At 34.6% G+C, this 20,975-nt stretch overlaps 1 protein-coding gene across 34 annotated transcripts in view; it reads right to left on the bottom strand.

Annotated features, from left to right (window-relative positions):
* The window catches only part of RIMS2 (regulating synaptic membrane exocytosis 2), an 850,283-nt gene that overhangs the window by 365,319 nt on the left and 463,989 nt on the right, over positions 1-20,975 (bottom strand). For 2 of the 34 annotated variants that reach the window (XM_027849888.1, XM_027849889.1), the window contains one exon: positions 14,205-14,231. The exons of the other annotated variants lie outside the window; for them this stretch is intronic. In XM_027849888.1, coding sequence (XP_027705689.1) covers positions 14,205-14,231 — 27 coding nt within the window. The remainder of the gene's footprint in view (positions 1-14,204; positions 14,232-20,975) is intronic. 34 annotated transcript variants of the gene reach the window in all.

Genomic DNA, 20,975 nt, shown 5'->3' with positions numbered 1-20,975 from the left:
CTTTGCTAATTATCCTGCCTACACTACTTTTCCTTCCTCCAAGTATGTATTTCTTCCCCCTTGATCACCTCTACCTATCAAGCAGGCCCAAAGGCACCCCCACAAAGGTACCAGCACTCACAAGCTCACACCATGAGCTAGAACAAAAAAAGTCTTGGAGGAAACCTGAATAAGATATTTTTAAAATGTGTGTATACATATGTGTGTGTACATATATGTGTATACATTGCTCTGGTTTAGGGCTACAAATACTAATCATTATTCAAACCCTTTAATAAAAAAATATAAAGTTGCATTATATATATATATGTATATATGTATATATGTATATATGTATATATGTATGTATATATGTATATATACATGGCAGAAGACAGAACATTGTTTTTAATTTAAATGTGATATCTTTATTCAGTAATTGAGTTGACAAACTACTTGAAAAATTGAGCTATAGCCAGTTAATATATCTTCACTCTTAATGAAATCAAAGAACAAAGAAGTTACAGCTACATGGAAGCACAATTCACAGCTTCTCCTCAGACAAATCAAATTTTAAAAAAAAACAAACTGTGTAGTCAGTTTCATTGTGTCCCAATGAAAATAAAAAAATAATACTATATGACACAATTGCCTCACTTTGCACTAATCATAAAGAACACAAATATTACAAAGATAATTTAGTGTATGAGCTGACATCCCTTCTATATAATGAAGATGATAAATTTAATAAACAACTTGTAAAATCCTCCTTAGTGAATTCACATATCCCCTGAAACTAAATGTCTTCAATATGAAAGTGAGATAGGAGAGGATAGTGAAAATGTTTCAAAATATGGTTTAGAATTAAAAAATAAAAGGGAAAAACATATCAAAATTTTCTTCAAAAATAGATTTAAAAGTCTCTAAACATGGGGAAAACTAAATAACCTCATAGAGTGAACTTTCCTATAGTTTAAAAGATAAAAAAAGTTTATCAACACTGAAGTGATTTTGAAAAATTGAAGAATCAATTGGTTGTGTGTAGTAAGATAAATTCAATAATGCAATTTGATGGACATTTATAGAGCTCTTATTATGTGCCAAGCCCTGTACTAAACACTGATGATAAGACAAAAATAAGACAAAAGATAGTTCTTGAGCTTAAGGAATTTGCAATATAATGAAAGAGAACAATACACAAAAAGAAGCTGAAAAATCCTGAAAGGGCAGGCAATAAGGGGGTACCCAGCAGGGATGATTATTGATCTTCCCTTCAGTCCTCCAATCAGAGGAGAGAGGCAAGTGAGAGATTTGAGAAGGTGCTGAGTATCAAAAGATGAGTCAAGCTGCATTGTGATGAGATTTCAGGTGGTCAATTTATCCACACTGCAAGTGTGATGTTCTCTTCATATTTCTCTTGAGTCTTGTATTTGAAAGTCAAATTTTCTATTCAGCTCTGGTCTTTTCATCAAGAATTCTTGAAAGTCCTCTATTTCACTGAATTTCCATTTTTTCCCTGAAGGATTATACTCAGTCTTACTGGGTAGGTGATTTTTGATTGTAATCCTATCTTCTTTGCCCTCCAGAATATCATATTCCAAGCTCTTAATGTAGAAGCTGCTAAATCTTGTGTTATCCTGATTGTGTTTCCACAATACTTGAATTGTTTCTTTATGACTGCTTGCAATATTTTCTCCTTGACCTGGGAACTCTGGAATTTGGCTATAAAATTCCTCGGAGTTTTCCTTTGGGGATATCTTTCAGGAGGTGATCAGTGGATTCTTTGCATTTCAATTTTACCCTCTGATTCTAGAGTATCAGGACAGTTTTACTTGATAATTTCTTGAAAGATGATGTCTAGGGTCTTTTTTTGGTCATGGCTCTCAGGTAGTCCAATAATTTTAAAAATATCTCTCCTGGAGCTATTTTCCAGGTCAGTTGTTTTTCCAATGAGATATTTAACATTGTCTTCTATTTTTTCATTATTTTAGTTTTGTTTTACAATTTCTTGATTTCTCATAAAGTCATTAGCTTCCATTTGCTCCACTCTAACTTTTAAGGATTTATTTTGTTCAGTGAGCTTTTGGACTTACTTTTCAATTTGGCCAATTCTGCTTTTTAAGGCATTCTTTTCCTCGTTGACTTTCTGGACCTCTTTTGCCATTTGGGTTAGGCTATTTTGTAAGGTGTTATTTTCTTCAGTATTCTTTTTTGGTTCTCCTTTAGCAAGCTGTTGACTAGTTTTTCATGATTTTCTTGCATCGCTCTCATTTGTCTTTGCAGTTTTTCCTCTACTTCTCTTACTTGCTTCTCAAAATCGTTTTTGAGTTCTTCCATGGCCTGGGATTGATTCATATTTTTCTTGGAGGCTTTAGACATAGGAGCTTTGACTTTGTTGTCTTCTTCTGGTTGTATGTTTTGATCATCTTTGTCACCAAAGGAAGATTCTATGGTCTGACTTTTTTTGCACAGTTTGTTCATGTTCCCAGCCAATTACTTAACTTTTAAACTCTTGTTAAAGTAGTGGTTTGCTTCCAGTGTGGAGAATGTACTGTCTCAAGCTTGGGAGGGGGGCAGGGTTTGTGCAGCTGTTTTCAGAGATACTTCTAGGGGCCTGTAAGTTTTCAGTTCTTCCAAGGTGGTAAGATCAAATGCGAGGTGTTTACTCCTTTCCTGGCCTGTGCTTTGGTCTATGAGTGATGACAAAAACTCTTTTCTGCCTTGGAACTGTGAGGAGAATTCTCTCTCCACTGCTGCTACAAGCTCCACCTCACCCCAGGACTGTCACCCAGAATTGTGACTCAGATCCAAGCACAGACAAAGCAAAAGAATCCTGCCTCAGCACCAGTTAAAGAGATCTTTGCAATACCCCTCTGATCAGCCACTCAATTCCCCCTTAGTCTGTGAGTGCAGAGCTCTGGAAGTAACCTCGGTGCTGCAGCAGGACTGGGGTGGACCCAGCTCCTTTCTCACTGTAGTCACAGACCTTTCCTATTGACCTTCTAAGTTGTCTTTGGCATTTGTGGGTTGAGAAGTCTGGAAACTGCCACAGCTCCCCTTGATTCAGTCCCCTGAGGCTTGCTCCAGGTTCACTGAGGCCCTGTCTTTGTTTGTGCAGCCCACACTGAACTGGGCTCCTCTCCCAGCCTGGCACAACAGACCTTTCCAATCAACCACCCAGGTTGTCTTGGGCTAGAAATTTGTTTCACTCTTTTTGTGTGTTCTGCTGCTCTAAAATTTGTTTAGAGCCATTTTTTACATGTATTTAGAGGGATTTTGGGGAGAGCTCAAGCAAGTCACTGATTTTACTCTGCCCACCAGAACATTTCTTCTGGCATTTCTTGAGCCCCATCCCACTTAGACTTAGCATCTTTTAAAGGTTTTACTGTTAGCCACATATTCTTTAAAGAAAATTCAGAAGTCTTCCAGGAGCCAACATGGAGGAGTAAGAAATAAGTCACTCTCACCCTCCCTTATTAACCTCTGAAAGCCCAGAAAATATCACCCCAGGAAAAACCCTGGACAGCTGAACCAGCAGAAAGATGGGGTGCAGCAGTCCTACAGCCCAGCAAGCTTGAGGGATTAAAGATAAAGGCCCCCCTTGCCCTGGGGGGGAGCAGTATTGAACAGGAGACATCCCAACAAGCTAGTGGAAAGCCCCACCTCAGCATACAAGAGGGAGATCCTGAACCCCAGGTGGTGGAGCAGGCAAGCACCAATACCAGGACCCCCAAGTGCCTCAGCACAGGCAGTGAAACCAGTGGAAACCAGCTCAGAAAACCACCACATGCCAAGGTGTTCGCTGGCAGCTAAGTCTCCTGGTGTCTCAGCAAAACTCTGGGAAGCACAGCTCCAAGAGGTTTAAAAGCCCCAGGTGGAGAAACATCCTGCATCAGTGAAATATTTATCTGCAAGGAGCCAAAGAAAATGAAAGGCCCATGTGAGCAGCCAACCTCCAGGGGCCAGACTACCCAACCCTACCCCTAAAGCTCCAATGTTGCTGATTCCAGCCCAACACTAGGGAAGCTGCCAGAAAACTATGGTCTCCAACCGGTAGCACCTGAGGCCCCAGCACACGAAGCCATCGACCAGGTGCTAGGCTCCTAACACAAGAAACTTGGGTCAGTGCCCTCTGCTCCCCACCAAGAGAGCCCAATCTTTTTAAAGGCCAGGAAATAAACAAACACCATAAGCAAAAAGAAACGTATTATAGATTCTTATTATGGGGACAGTGGAGATGAAGGCAGAAATTCTGAAGAGGACAACATTGTCAACAAACCCATATCTGAAACCTCAAAAAGGTAACATGAACTGGTCTGAAGCCCAAAAAGCCTTCTTGAAAGAGCTCAAGAAGGATTTAGGAAGTCAAATAAGAGAGGGAGAAGAAAAATTGGGAAAAGAAATGAAAGGTATGCAAGAGAGAGTCAATAGGTTGGAAAAGGAAGGACAAAAATTAACTGCAGAAAACAACTCTTTAAAAAGCAGAATTGGCCAAACAGAAAAGGAGACACAAAACTCAGTGAGGAAAAGAATTCCTTAAAAAATAAAATGGGCCAAATGGAAAAGGAAGTATAAAATCTAATAGAAGAAAACAATTTGTTAAAAATTAGAATTGGGCAAGTGGAAGCTAATAACACTATGAGAGAGCAAGAATCAGTCAAACAGAAACAAAAGAATGAAAAAATAGATGAAAACATAAAATGCCTCATTGGTAAAACAACTAACCTGGAAAACAGATACAGGATAGACAATTTAAAAATTATTGTTCTACCCAAAAATCAAGATGAAAAAAAAAGAGCTGGACAGCATCTTTCAGGAAATCATCAAGGAAAACTGCCCTGAGGTCCTGGAACCAGAGGGTAAACTAGCCATAGACAGAATACACCGATTACTTCCTGAAAGAGATCCCAAATTGAAAACACTAAGGAATATAGTAGCCAAGTTCCAAAATTGCCACATCAAAGAGAAAATATTGCAAGCAGCCAGAAAGAAATAATTTTAATATCATGGAACCACAGTCAGGATTATACAGGACCTTGCAGTTCCTACATTAAAGGATTGTAGGGTGTAAAATATGATATTCTGTAAGGCAAAGGAGCTTGGATTATAACCAAGGATCAACTACCCAGCGAAAACAAGCATCATCTTTTAGGGGAGGAGATGGACCTTCAATGAAATAGGGGACTTCCAAACCTTCCTCATAAAAAGACCAGAGCTCAACAGAAAATTTGATCTTCAAATACAAGACTTAAGAGAGACATAAAAAGGTAAATAGGACAGAAAAAAACCAACAACATATTATTAATAAGGACAAACTGTTTACATCCCTACAAGGGAAGAAGGCACTTGTAACTCTTGAGAATTGTATTGTTATTATACCATTTTAAAGGGATATACACAGAGGGGGTGGCTATAAATTGACTTTGATGTAATGATAAAAAAAATCTAATCAAGTGGGTTAAATGGATCTGAATAAGTGGATTAATATAATCTAATGAAGGGATTATACTGGGAGAAAAGGAAAGGAGGCAGACAAGGGTGAATTAGATTACAGGAAAAGGCACAAAAACCTATTACAGTAGAGGTAAAGAAGGGAGGGAGATGAGCATTGTTTGAACCTTACTCTCACCAGATTTGGCTCAAGGAGGGAATAACATAATCAGTTAGGTATGGAAATCTAACATGCCCTATAGGAAGTAGGAGGGAAAAGGGGAAAGAAAAGAGAGGGGGAGATAGAAGGGAGGGAAGAAGTAATAAGGGTAAAGGGGAAGAAAAGGGAGGGGACTAACAGAAGGGAAGCAGGACTGAGGGAGGTGGTGGTCAAAAGCAAAATACCAGTGAGGAGGGAAAGGGAGAAAGGAGAAGGAAAAGCATAAATAGGGGGGAAATAGGATGGAAAGAGACAAATACCAATCATAACTGTAAATGTGAATGGGATGAACTATCCCATAAAATAGAAGTGGATAGTAGAATGGATTAAAAACATAATCCTACAGTATGTTGTTTACAGAACACACATTTGAAACAGAGGGACACACACAGGGTAAAGGTAAAAGGCTGGAGTAGAATATATTAAGCTTCAGCTGAAGTTAAAAAAAAAAAAGCAGGAGTAGCAATCCTGATCTCAGACAAAACAAAAGCAAAAATAGATCTTACCAAAAGAGACAAGGAAGGAAACTACATCCTGCTAAAAAGCACCATAGACAATGAAATAATATCATTACTAAACATACATGCACCAAGTGGTATATCAACCAGATTCTTAGAGGAGAAGTTCAGGGAGTTACAGGAAGAAATAGACAGCAAAACTATACTAGTGGGGGACCTCAACCTCTCCTCTCTGAACTAGACAAATCTAACCACAAAATAAGCAAGAAAGAAGTTAAGGAGGTGAATAGAATTTTAGATGAGTTAGATATGGTAGACCTCTGGAGAAAATTAAATGAAGACATAAAGGAATATACTTTTTTCTCAGTGGTACATGGCACATACACAAAAATTGACCATGTGCTAGGCATAAAATCCTCACAATCCAATGCAGAAAGGCAGAAATATTAAATGCATCCTTTTCAGATCACAATGCAATAAAATTATATGTAATAAAGGGCCATGGAAAGATAGACTAAAAAGTAATTGGAAACTAAATAATCTAATCCTAAAGAATGAATGGGTCAAACAATAAATCATAGAAATAATCAATAACTTCATTCAAGAGAATGACAATAATGAGACAACATACCAAAACTTATGGGATGCAACGAAAGCAGTTCTTAGGGGAAGTTTTATATCTCTAAATGCTTACATGAATAAAATAGATAAAGAGGAGAACAATGAATTGGGCATGCAAATAAGAAAAACTAGAAAAAGAACTAATTAAAAATTCTCAATTAAATGACAAATTAGAAATACTGAAAACCAAAGGAGAATTTAATAAAATTGAAATTAAGAAAACTATTGAACTAATAAATAAAATTTAGAGCTGGTTTTATGAAAAAAAAACAATAAAATAGATAAACCTTTGGTTAATTTAATTTAAAAAAAGAAGAAAACCAAATTGTCAATATCAAAAATGAAAAGGGTGGATCCACCCCTAAGGAAGAGGAAATTAAAACAATAATTAGGAACTATTTTGCCCAACTGCATGCCAATAAATTTGATAATCTTAGTGAAATGGATGAATATTTACAAAAATATAAATTGTCCAGATTAACAGAACAGGAAGTAAAATACTTAAATAACCACATCTCAAAAAAGAAATTAAACAATCCATTGATGAACTCCCTCAGAAAAAAATCTCCAGGTCCAGATGGATTTACAAGTGAATTCTATCAAACACATAAAGAACAATTAATTCCAATATAATATAGACTATTTGGGAAAATAGGTGAAGAAAGAGTCTTACCAAATTCTTTTTATGATACAAATATGTATGGGATACCTAAACCAGGAAGAGTCAAAACAGAGAAAGAAAATTATAGACCAATTTCCCTACTGAATATCGATGCAAAAATTTGAAATAAAATATTAGCAAACAGATTACAGCAACTTATCACAAGAATAACACATTATGACCAGGTAGGATTTATACCAGGAATGCAGGGCTGGTTCAATATTAGGAAAACTATCAGCATAATTGATTATATCAGCAAGAAAACTAACGGAAACCACATGATCATCTCAATAGATGCAGAAAAAGCTTTTGACAAAATACAACACCCATTCCTATTAAAAACACTAGAGCACAGGAATAAATGGAGTCTTCTTTAAAATAATAAGTAGTATCTACCTAAAACCTTCAGCAAGCATCATATGTAATGGGGACAAGCTAGAAACATTTCCAATAAGATCAGCGGTGAAACAAGGATGTCCATTATCACCACTGTTGTTCAATATGGTACTGAAAATGTTAGCTTTAGTAATAAGAAAAGAAAAAGAAATCGAAGGTATTAAAATAGGCAAAGAAGAAACTAAGCTATCATTCTTTGCAGATGATATGACGATATGCTTAGATAATCAAGTGAAAAAAACTACTTGAAATAATAAACAACTTTAGCAAAGTTGCAAGCTATAAAATAAACACACATAAATAATTATCATTTCTATATATTACTAACAAAGCCCAACAGCAAGAGATAGAGAAAATCCATTTAAAGTTACTGTAGATATCACAAAATATTTAGAAGTCTACCTACCAAAACAAACCCAGGGACTATATGAACATAATTATAAAATACTTTTCACACAAATAAAATCTGATCTAAATAATGGGAAAAACATCAGTAACTTATGGATAGGCTGAGCTAATATAATAAAAATGACAATTCTATCTAAGCTAATTTACTTATTCAGTGCCATACCAATCAAACTACCAAAAATTATTTTATAGAGCTAGGAAAAATAATAACAAGATTCATTTGGAATAACAAAAGGTCCAGAACATCAAAGGAACTAATGAAAAATGCAGGGGAAAGGGCTTCGCTATTCCAGATGTTAAATTGTATCATAAAGCAGCAATCAACAAAACTACTTGATACTGGCTAAGAAATAGAGGGGTGAATCAATAGGTTAGGTATGCAAGACACAGTAGTCAATGACTATAGTAATCCACTATTTGATAAACTCAAAGACCCCAGCTTCTACCACAAGAACTCATTCTTTGACAAAAACTGCTGGAAAAACTGGAAAAGAGTATGGCAGAAACTAGACATAGACCAAAATCTCACGCCATATACCAAAATAAAGTCAAAATGGGTTCATGATTTAGATAAAAAGGCTGATACTATAAGCAAACTGAGAGAGCAAGGAATAGTTTACCTGTCAGATTTATGGAGAACAGAAGAATTCATGATCAAATAGGAAATAGAGAACATTATGAAATGCAAAATGGATAATTTTGATTACATTTAATTTAAAAGTTTTTGTACAAACAAAGCCAATGCAACCAAGATTAGGAGGGAAGCAGAAAACTGGCAAAGAATTTTTACAACCAGTGTCTCTGATAAAGGCCTCATTTCTAAAATATATAGAGAACTAAGTCAAATTTATAAGAATACAAGTCATTCCCCAATTGATAAATGGTCAAAGGATATGAACAGGCAGTTCTCAGATGAAGAAATTAAAGCCATCTATACTCATATGAAAAAATGCTCTAAATCACCATTGATTAGAGAAATACAAATCAAAACAACTCTGAGGTACCATATCACACCTACCAGATTGCCCAACATGACAAAACAGGAAAATGATAAATGTTGGAGAAGATGTGGGAAAATTGGAACACTAATGTATTGTTGGTGGAGTTGTCAAATGATCCAACCATTTTGGAGAGCAATTTGAAACTATGCCCAAAGGGCTATAAAAATGTGCATACCCTTTGACCCAGCAATAGCACTTCTAGTGCTGTATCCCAAAGAGATCATACAAATGGGAAAAGGACCCACATGTACAAAAATATTTATAGCACCTCTTTTTGTGGTGGCAAAGAATTGGAAACTGAGGAGATGCCCATCAATTGGGAAATGGCTGAACAACTTGTGGTATATGAATGCAATGGAATACTATTGTGCTATAAGAAATGATGAGCAGGTGGACTCCAGAAAAACCTGGACAGACTTGTATGGACTGATGCTGAGTAAAAGTGAGCAGAACCAGGAGAACATTGTACACAGTAACAGCCACATTGTGTAGCCCTGCAGGGATCTAAGACAACTCCAGAAAAGAACTATGGAATTTGAATGCAGATCAAAGCATAGTATTTGCTATTTTTTTCTTCTGTTTAGTTTTGTTTCCTCTTTCTGGTGGTTCCTCCTATTGGTTATAATTCTTCCTTACAACAAGACAAATATGAAAATGTTTAATAAGAATGTATATATGTATATATATATGTATGTATGTATGTATATATAGCCTGTATCAGATTCCATGCCATCTTGGGGAGAGAGGTGGGAAAAGAGGGGGAGTAAAATTTAAAACTCAAAAGTTTGTGGAAGTGATTGTTGAGAAATCAAAATAAATTGATAAAAAAAAGGAAATTCAGAATTCTGGTAATATAAATGTGTTTTTTTTTCCTGCAATGTAATTACTAATACTTAAAAAAAAAAACACTGTATATTCCTTTTTATATTCCTTGCGAGACTACACTTCTCTCAGGAGCTGGCTCTCTGGCTTCAGTCTCAGCACTAAGAATAAATTGTGAGAGCACATTCTGAATCTGATAATGATTTGTGTTTCATAGGGAAATTATGTATTCACCAGGGGTATACTTTCACATACCCCTAATGTATCAAAAAGCATGGTCCCTAAGGGATAAGGGTTGGGTGGGGAGGAAGCAATGAAAAGGAAGAGATAAAGGGACAGATAGTATGAGGTGGTACCACTAGTATAGCCAGTAGAGGAAGGACATCTGGATCACAGAGTAGTCCTAGACAGAGGGTAAAAGAGGCAGAGTACAACTAAATTAAAAGATAATTACAATAATTTGGTTATTTTAACATCCATGAATTATACATTTTAATAGAAAGTTTTAGGGTACTTAATCAACTCTAATCAATTCCACCTTTCTCCTCTCTTTTGTTTTTGTTGTTTTGGGGGGATTTGAACATGTAAATTCTCAGTATAGAAAATTTCTTAAATTTTATAATTGAAACCTTTTTTTTTACTAAGGAAAAAAAGAAGACAAAATAGAAACAGAAAATGTAAAAAGTATTAGAAAATTTCATGTTCACTTTCCCTTATACCTTTAATCCAACCAAAGAATGTTATTTGATAGGTCATAAGATAAAGCAACTTCTTCACCAGAAAAAAAAGAAGTGAGAATTATTAAAGAGTAACATCAGTGGCCTCACAGGTAAAGGGCTAAAAGTTTTATCTTTGATGGCCTTCAATTTTGTTGATTCTTCTCCTATAAGTATCATGGAAACCTCTGAAAATGGAAATTCTGTGCAATCTTTCTGACCTGCCTTACTAATGAAACACATTTGCATTTCTGAATACCAAAGTATAATCTTATAAAATATCATAGAACATATGAATCTCATGAAAGATTATGAAATTTTACTTTGCCATAAGAAATGAGGCCAAACTTATTTGGCCTACTGCCCCCTTTTAAAAAAAATTACTCAGCATTCCCCACTCCCCTCCTGCCCCCCCTGGAAATCTACTTTCTTTAACCCTTTAATGTTATTTGAAATTTGTGTCACTTCATAAAATATAAAATATTTTTTAAATGACACACCTTAAGTTAATAATTTATTGTAAATTTGTGGGTTTTTTCCTGCATTGAAATTTTGATGGTTCAATATTGCATCATGTAAACTCATAGTATCATACTGTAAACAAGTCATTACATGCACATATTACTGCTGATGCAAGCTGGACTTCTTGACAATGTGCTATAGGCTTGCCTGCCAACACTTGTTTGTTAAGACCCGTTGGCAGACTTGACCACTGATTGGTTATAACTTGCATTTTGTGTGTTTATTTGGAAAACAAGGTAATAATTACAACTTTAACTTTGTTACACAACAGATGAAACGTACAGTTTTTCAAAATTATTCTCTTTCCTTATGCTTCCACTGCCCCCTTATTTTTATTCAACACCCCCCCGAAATTGTATCCAAGGCTACTACTACCCCCCATACCATCCAACCTCTGGATGGTTACCTTAACCTTACTGTCTTAAATCAAGCAGACTTCATCAACAATTGTAAAAGTATTTGGTGACTTCTTCTTTCCTACCATTTAATAGGGAATGTTTTCTCATCCTGATAACAAATTCTGCCAGCTGAATGTCAAATATTTCCCCAGAAGGCCCTTGTTTTCTCATCTGATTCTCTTTCTTTACTTGTTACTTGTCTATCTTAAATTGCTACAGAATGTTGGTAATTGGTCATGTACTGTAAGCATGCCTGAAAAAGCTTTTTAAAAGCTGTACGCTAGGAAGTTGAATCTGTTATTAGTGAGCAGTCTGCCTTGAATGCTAAAAAAAAATCCTTTCAATTATGTTATTCAAATTATCTGACCTCCTGTCAGCTGATGCAGTTAGTGGGTGATATTCTATAAGCTTTCCAGGAACAAAACTAAGAAATTCCCCAGTATCCTCAAGGAAGACTACTGTAATAAACAGCATGTACTAAGAAATAAAAACATAAAGATAGTACAGTAAAGTGGATAGAGCACTGGACTTCAAGTCAAGAATACACAAGTTTAAATACTACCTCAGATACTTTCTAGTTAGGTGACAAATACTTAACTTCTCTGGACCTCAGCTCTTCATTTATAAAATGAGGGAGACTGGACAAGATGGACTTTTAAAGGCCCAGCTTGTCTCTAAATCTATATAATCCCATGAAATACAAAGTAACTTTGAGGAGAAGGCATCAGCAACTGGGAGAATCTGGTAAGGCCTGGTGCTTAACTTTGAAGTAAACTAGGGATTTTAGGAGGCTAAAATGTTAAAAGAGTGTATTCCAGGCATGTGAGACAGCCAGTACAAAAGCACAAGAAAGTGTCATATGTGAGGCATAGCAAGGATGCCAATTCGAATGGATGGAAGAGTGAGAAGAAAAGTAATGGATAATAAGGTTGAAAAGGAAAGCTGGAACCAAATTGTGAAGAGCTAAAAATGTCAAAAAGAGGAGCATGTATTTGACCCTAGAAATAATAAGAGTCATACATGTTTACTGAGTAGGAGAAAGACATAGTTAGATCTGTACTTTAATAAAATCACTTTTGTAGATCTGATGAAAATGGATTGGTTAGGGTAGGTACTTGAGAAAATCAAACTATTCAAAGAGTCTGAAGGGAGGTGATGAAGGCCAGAACTAGCATTTTAGGTATCAAGAAAGGGTAAGATGTAAAAGGTGCTACAGAGATCGAATCAAGACTTGGCAACAGATTACATATTCAGGGGGAAGAAGAGTAAGAAATTAAGGTTGACTCACAGGTTGCAAATATGGGTAATTAGAAGAACAGCGATGTCATTAACAGAAATAGGAACATTCAAGAAGTGGTGTGGGTTTGGAGGAAAATATAGTGAGTTTAATTTTTGGGCATTTTGAATCGAGATGTCTATGGGACAACCAGTTTACAACAGGCAAATGGTGAAGCAAGAAACAAAATGCAGTAGAGAGACTAGGGCTGGGTATATAGATCTAGGAATCAAGTCCCTAAGGTGGTAATTAAATCCACAAGAATTGATGAAGTCACTAAAAGAAGATATGCTGTTTTTTTCCTAACTTAAAGCATTCTTGTTTTGCCTACTGGATACCATTATTTGTTTCTTGCTATCTGAAAGTTATAAATAAATTTAAACAGAAATACAAGAAAATGTAAGATTAAAAGCTGAAACAGTGATATTAAACAGGAAACATAATCCTTTGACAAAATAACAATGTATCAACAAAAACTGGCACAAAAAGAAGATAACGCCAAGGCTAATACAAATAAGTAATTAGTTTTATTTGGCAACTATCTGCCCCTGAGGCTTTTTCACTTAATTACTTTCCTAGCTGTGTTTCTCTGATATAGAATGTAACATTCATTAAGCATAACTAAAAGATAATTAAGCTGGACATATCTTAAAGAAGTTGTTCAAAGCAAAGCTGTTTTGTGATCTGGAAAAGTTCCCATTAGGCTACTGAATAACTTAGGTGTTATTTAGATTAGCTTTAAATTGGTGTAAAGTGTGTGCTTTAGGAGTTTGGTATATTTAAAATCCACATAATTCATTTTTTCTTCAAAAATCTAATAAAAATATAGCATACTAACTTAAAATCATGTTATTTATATAATTTCAATTCAGATACTATAATTTAACTATATTTAATTCATACTGCTATGTAGTCAGCCTTATAGAGAAGTTCATAAAATACTAAATTTACACACTGCTACAACAAAGATGTCCTGACTACATAAATTTGATATGTATCTGAGGAATCTGAATACCTTATATTACAATTCACTTCCATCAGAAGATAAGAGATACCATCAAACCCAATGAAATATGCCACTGAATTCATACAATGGCTTTCAATATCTGGATGAGGAAGATACAAGCATAAAGCTCCTAGAAAAGTTCTAGAGGCAGACAAAGGAAGCTAACTATGGAAATGTTTAGGATTTTAACATATGCTTAATAGCCCAAACAAGCACAATAACAGCAATGCCAAATTAAATTGTGCAAATGTATACATGCAGTCAACATATGGGGCATGCTACAAATTTACCTGAATTATATGAATAAAAGCCTTTATCTGGAAAACAAATATTAAAATGAAGTGATGTCAGGAAAAATACATGAAATCTCTACATGCAACAGGGATGTTGAGAAACTAGTCTCTGTTAAGTAAATGAGAATATGGTTTACTATATTCATTTTTAAATATAGCAAAACCTCACTAATAAATAACTATGGTAAGATTGCCACCTATATTAATGAAGATTCAAATGATTCAAATGAAATTCAAATGAAGGATATATTTAAGGAAATTGTATTGCTTTCAAATAATTAAAGTAAATTAAATATTTTAAATTAATAATAGTTATATCATTATTAACATACATTAATATACTATATTATATACTTTGACATGAATAGAGAAATGGAAGGAATCCTTAATTCCTTGAATCCTTTGAGAAGGTAACTGACTTTAGACTCTGCTCTATTTTGTGTAGCTTTAAGCCTTGACATTTTCCAGCAGAACATATTATTTACATATGTTTATTCAATAAAAATCACATACATCATGCAAAATTTACTATGAATTATAAATCAATGGGGGTACAATTTAATGAGGTTTTATTATATATAAATAGCAGCTAAATGCTTTAAATAAAGTAAAATATTAGTTAACTAACTGAATATCATTGGTATTTATAGACTGTCTAGCTGTAAATTAGGCACTTAGAGTAGTGAATTACCTTCCATGCCACAAGGATATTACAGTAGCATATTATGCAGTGTGGCTAGAAAGAATTAAACACAATTCCAGAAGTATCCAGCTTAGTCAACAATTTTCGTAAGACAGTATAATCACAAACACAAATGACAAAGGAATTCACATAGTAATTTTTCTTTTAAGAATTCATTATTTAATTATATTTTAAATGAACAAATTTAAATTTTGAAAGAATTTGTAAATTTTATTTGTAAGTATGAGTGACATTATTTTGATTTTTATTTAGATGATTCAGAAATAATTTCTTTAGCATTTTCTCATATATACAAATCAAATCATTACATCAATTGATTAGGGTTAGCTGCAAGTAGTAACAAAAAGAAGTTGTTTCTAGTTTCTCTAACAAATGTAATTAGTAGGAAATCATATTTCTAAGGGAAAATGGTACACATTAGCATAAATGAATAATTTTTCAATTATCATCATTAAAAATAGCTTATGACTGCATCAAATAAAACAAAATGCCATTACATTTGATCAATTCTGGTTTTCAATATAAGCATCTGATCAACTTTGAGAGTCAGTATCAAGTATTAACCTAACTTGATTTGGCCCCAAATTGAGGACAGGGATGAAATTGGACCTGGGATTTCATTTAATATATGGAATACCCAGGTGAGGGAATTCTCTTTACCAATACAGGTCAGCCCCTTCTCTGAAACTTAAATGGCATAGGATATCAAGAGGTTAAGTGATTTGCTCAGGGTCACAATGCCAGTTATGTATCAGAGGTGATTCCAAATTATGATTTAAAATGATTGTTTCAGTATAGATTTTACAAATTTATAATTTTTTTTACACAAAAGAACTTGTACATACTAAGATATCTTCCATGAGCAAAACTATACTTAATTACAAACACAAGTAAACCTTTTTAAACAATACAGCATTTTATATATCAAAATAATGAGTATTTAATATTTTTATTACTATTACTTCTCAGTATTTATAAATAGAGTAAAATGATCTTTAGACATCCCTGTATCATGTTAAATGCCTTTTTGTTAAAGGATTTAATAACTGATCCATGTATAATAAAATATATTATTTATATTTGTATCCTGATAAGCAACATAAAAAAGCATGCCAATGTAACATGCCCAAAATTCAGATCAAAGAATGGTATAAAATGAAAATAACTTACCTGCTGACTGTATTTCTTCAAAAATAAATATGAATAATAAACCAGCACTCTTATAATGTTGTTCTCAGGTATAGTAGGGTATCTACATATACATACCATATAATGCTACCTACTAATAAAACTACAATTTTATAAAGTCTTTTTCAAAGAACAATTTAGAGACATTTATGTATGTTCAAAATATAGCATAAAAAATGTTCTTTTGTACCTATTTCACATTTTGAAAAAACTGGATTAAATGGGCTGAAATTATTTGTGCATAGCCATTACCACTATTTCTACTCAAAGGTGCAACTTGAAAAAGTTGGCCAAATATAAACTCTGTGACATAGGCCCACAAATAGCTTTTGAAAGCTACTTTTGTTATTAAATAAATTCCATGTACGCGTAGTCCCAAAGGTTCTACATTCTCCATTTTTGAGATAGCATTGTGATTACTCTATTAAAACTATTTCTACTGAATAATTTTGTCTATAAGGAAACAATCTGAAATAAACTGTTTATTTATTCACCAGTATTTATAGAGTATCTACCTTGTGCTAGCTCAAAGCCAGAATAATTAGGATGAGGTAGCTGGACTTTTGCAATTGGGCAATTAAATTTAGAAGGTGTCGTTAATGCCTGTAGTCCCTCAGTGGGTAGAAACAATTGAGCTGAGCGACCGTTTAAATACGAATAATTAGACAAAATAGTAAGATATGAGATGATGTGCTTCCATCATTTCCTTCTTCATATTCTACTAGCTTTACCCTGGTCAAGTTTCTAAGCGTCCTCCTTAACATCAGCCTTGCATGTCCCTAAGTGGATGACCCTGAGAATTACTAGTGTCCCATGGTCTTTGTCCTGCATTAAAATAGAAGTTTTCCATGGTCTCTCTCTCTTCTCCCCTCCCCTTTTCCCCCCATCTAGTGGCAAAAGACCTTTTATCACTTGTATCACAAAGTTCAAGATCTCTCTCAAAGATCTACCCTGCCCAGGTGAAGTTGATTATAAAGTTTATTTATGGTATTTGCTCCAGATTCATTTTGTAGTACTTATGCTAAGAAACATAATTGCTACTTATGACTCAAAGTAAGTACTATAATTATTCCATTATTTTAGACTCTACTCTAATTATATACTCTGGTTTAATACTATAGAAGAAAAAAATGAGAGTTTCTTTTAAAAGATCACTATCAAATGATCAAGATTTAGAGCTGGAAGCGACGTGTCCATTGGATTAGTCTAATCCCCCCATTTTATAACTAGGTTGCACAATGGTTGGGTCACTAAACCTGCGAATCTGAAAAGACCTGAGTTCCAACCTTGCTTCAAAGACTTATTACCTGTGTGTCTGTCGGCAAGCCACTTAATCTATCTGCCTTAGTTTCCTCATGTAAAACGGGAATAATAAAAGCACCTACCTCCCCAGATTGTTATAAAGATAAAATGAGATAATATTTGTAGGGCACTTTGCAAACCTTAAAGCACTATATAAATGCTTGCAATTGTTTACAGATGAGGACCTCAAAGATACACAGTTTCAGAGCCATAGTTCAAACTCTGGTGATCTGACTTCAAATCCAGCACTTTTTCCATTGTCTACAATAATAACCACCAATGTGAGTTTGTGCTCTCAGTAATTTAATTTGATTGTGATTGTATAACAACAGAAAAGGAGGAAGTAGCAAAGTTAGAAATTAATTAATCTTTAAATAGTAGTTCCATATAATTTCCAAACATTGTAAAATAAAATAGCCCAGTAATTTTGTAGGTTCAGATTTTTATATATTAAACTTTATTAAATTATATATGTTCATGTCATGGTTCAAGTGATAATATCCTCCAAAAATATTAATCTTGATTAAGCGTTTTATAAACAAGTTGTTTTTAACGACAAACTGAATTTAAAACACATGTACTACTGCATGCAAAAAAATATTTTTATTGGGTTAACAGTTAATTTAAACAATGAAGTTAAAGCATTTTCAATTAAATTATTTTGCTAACTTCTTTTAAATTCAGTAATAATGTCTGTTGTTTTAAAATTAGCTTCAATTGGGTTTTATTTATTTGTTTTAATATCCCTTATAATTTTCTACACATTTGGTCTCAAATTATATCATAAATTTATAGGCTGGAAAGTCATAATGTGATTCATAAGATATTCTCACTTGGTTCATTTGTGCACTCCATCACTGGCCGTCCTTTCCAGTACTGGTCGCACTATCTCTCATACTCCAATATTCAATGGTCCTGGTTGGGGGAGATATAACTCTACTTGTTCTACTTCCAGATTCTCCCTCTACCACCAGTTCTTAGAACATAACAATCACTTAATAAATGCTTGTTACCTCCCTCCCTACCTATTATCACTCAGCAACTTCTCTTTTGAGGTCCACTCTATCCAAATTGATCAACCAATTTACAGCTTCAAAATTAATTCTATCAAACTTTAGGGATTCATCTTCTTTTCTCAGAATCCATTTTAAGTCACTGTGTCCCTCCCTCTACACTCCTTTCCTCATACTATAAAACTTGGAGTTACGTATACTGATGTTCACTAAAATATACTCACTTCCCAGTTAGTTATTCAATTTACTCAACTTCCACTACCTTCTACTTTCCAATCCTTTGATTCCTTGTCCTATGGCCATCCATACCTCACCATCCCTCAACTTTGACTACCTCCACCATCTGTGTTTTCACTTCTACTTCTGTGCTACTGGAGAGACTTGGAGGAAGTCACATAACTGTGTTCACTGAGTCTCCTACAAATTTATGTTATCTAATCTCAAATTGTACTCTAACTTCAGCAAATCAATTCTTCTACCATTCCCTACTTGGTTTTCTATCTCCCTCACCACAATGGCAGTTTCAAACTTCTTTTTTACTTAAGCCCCCAATACCACCCACTATCCTACCCTTTCAGCACAAGACCTTAATTAATGCTTCACCAAAAAAAATCATCATTGTCACTTATCATGAGCTTTCTCTTCTCCCTTTCTCCCTCATCTCCTTGATACTATCACCTACTCTTTCCTTCTTTACTCCACTCTCCTCTATATAAGCCAATCTCTCTATCCTATCCTTTCCCATCTTGTCCAGAAGAATGCTTCGCATTATTTTTCATTAAGGGCCTACCATGTGCCAGACACTTTGTTAAATGCTTTACAAATATCTCACTTGATCCTCACAAAAATTCTTAGAGGTATCTCAAACTCAACACACTCAAAATAACTCATTATCTTTGCCTAAAACTTACCGCTCTTCATAACCTTCTTATTACTGTCAAGGGCACCATCATCCTTCCAGTCATTCAGGTTTGCAACCTGGGTATCATTCTAGTCTCATTCTCTCTTACTCCACAAATCCACTCACCAAATTTTGTCACTTTTATTTCCACAAAATCTCTCATGTATGTTCCCTCTCTATTAATATACTCATCACCTCTTACCAGGAATGTTGTGAAAACCTTCTAATTGGTCTGCTGCCTTATGTCTCTCCCAACTCTAAACCATCCTCCACTCTGCTGCCAAAATTATTTTCCTCAAAGTGAAACTCTGACCATGTTACCCCCAACATATACACACACACACACACACACACTCAACAACAAACTCCAGTGGTCCTCTGTTTCCTCTAAGATAAAATGTAAACTCCTTTGTCTAGCATATCATATTTTTGCAAAGCCTGGCTCTTTTTCAGTCTTATTATATCCTTTCTTTTTTGTGCATCTTCCATATTTTCTCCCCTCAATTTAAGGGTATACTCAGGTTCTCCCCTATCTTAGAGAAAAAAAACATTTCTTATAGTCTTAGACACTCCTTCAAGCTATCATCCTATCTTTTTCCTCTTTTTTTTTTTTTTTACTGCAAAGGCCATAGAAAGAGTAATCTACACATAGTGCCATAGAGAGATCACTGAACTTGGAATCACAGGACAGGACTTAAGGATGAATCCCAACTCTCCCGTTTACTACCAGTCTGACCTTGGGTAAGCCACTTTTCCTCATGGGGGCCTCAATGTCTTTATTAGTAAAATGAAGAGGTGGCACTACATGACCTATAAGGTCCCTTGAGTTCCACAGCTATGATCCTAATTCCTCTTCTTCATCAACCCTTTATTGCTCCATCTCTTGTAATCTGGCTTCCATTCCAACTAGTATACTGAAATAGTTAAGTCTCTCCATGGCCACTAATGTCCTCCTTACTACTTAATCCATAGGTCAACTTTTCTGCTCTCATTGTCTTTGACCTGTCTGTGGCATGTGATAACTGTGGAACATATCCTCATTCTAGATATCATCTTTTTTTTATTTTAATTTTTAATTTTAATTTAATTTTAATTTAATCTAATTTAGTCTAATTATTTATTTAAATAAATTTAAATTTAATTTAATTTTAATATTAAACTTTCATGGTTTTCCTCCTTTCTTTCTTACTTTCTTACTGTTCCTTCTGTCTCTGTGGCTAGGTCTTCATATTCCTCTCATCCCCTAATAAAGGTGTCCCCCCAAGTTCTTTCTCTGAGCTCTTTTCTCTCAATATATTCTCTTCCTTGAGGATCTCATCCACTCTCAAAGCTTCAATTATCAACCCTATGCAAATGTATATAAATGTACATAAATGCTCCCCAGAAATCCAGTACCCAAATGGTATGTTGGTACCTCACACTTCACAAGTCCAAAACTTAATTCTTCATCTTTCCCAAAAAAGTTTTCCCATCCTCTATATTTCTCTTGATGTTTGCACCATTCTCCAAGAAACAAAGCTTCATGGCTTTGGGATCATCTTTGACACTTCCATCTCCCATGTCCCATAAATCTAATCAACTCCTAAGTCTTATCAGCTGAACTTCCACTGGAACCACCTTGGACTTAAGTCCTGATCTTTCCACACCTTGACTAACTGGTC

Source organism: Vombatus ursinus, unplaced genomic scaffold (assembly GCF_900497805.2).
Source record: "Vombatus ursinus unplaced genomic scaffold, bare-nosed wombat genome assembly UNPS02008961.1, whole genome shotgun sequence".
Lineage (NCBI taxonomy): Eukaryota > Metazoa > Chordata > Mammalia > Diprotodontia > Vombatidae > Vombatus > Vombatus ursinus.
This window is presented reverse-complemented; position numbering and strand designations above follow the sequence as displayed.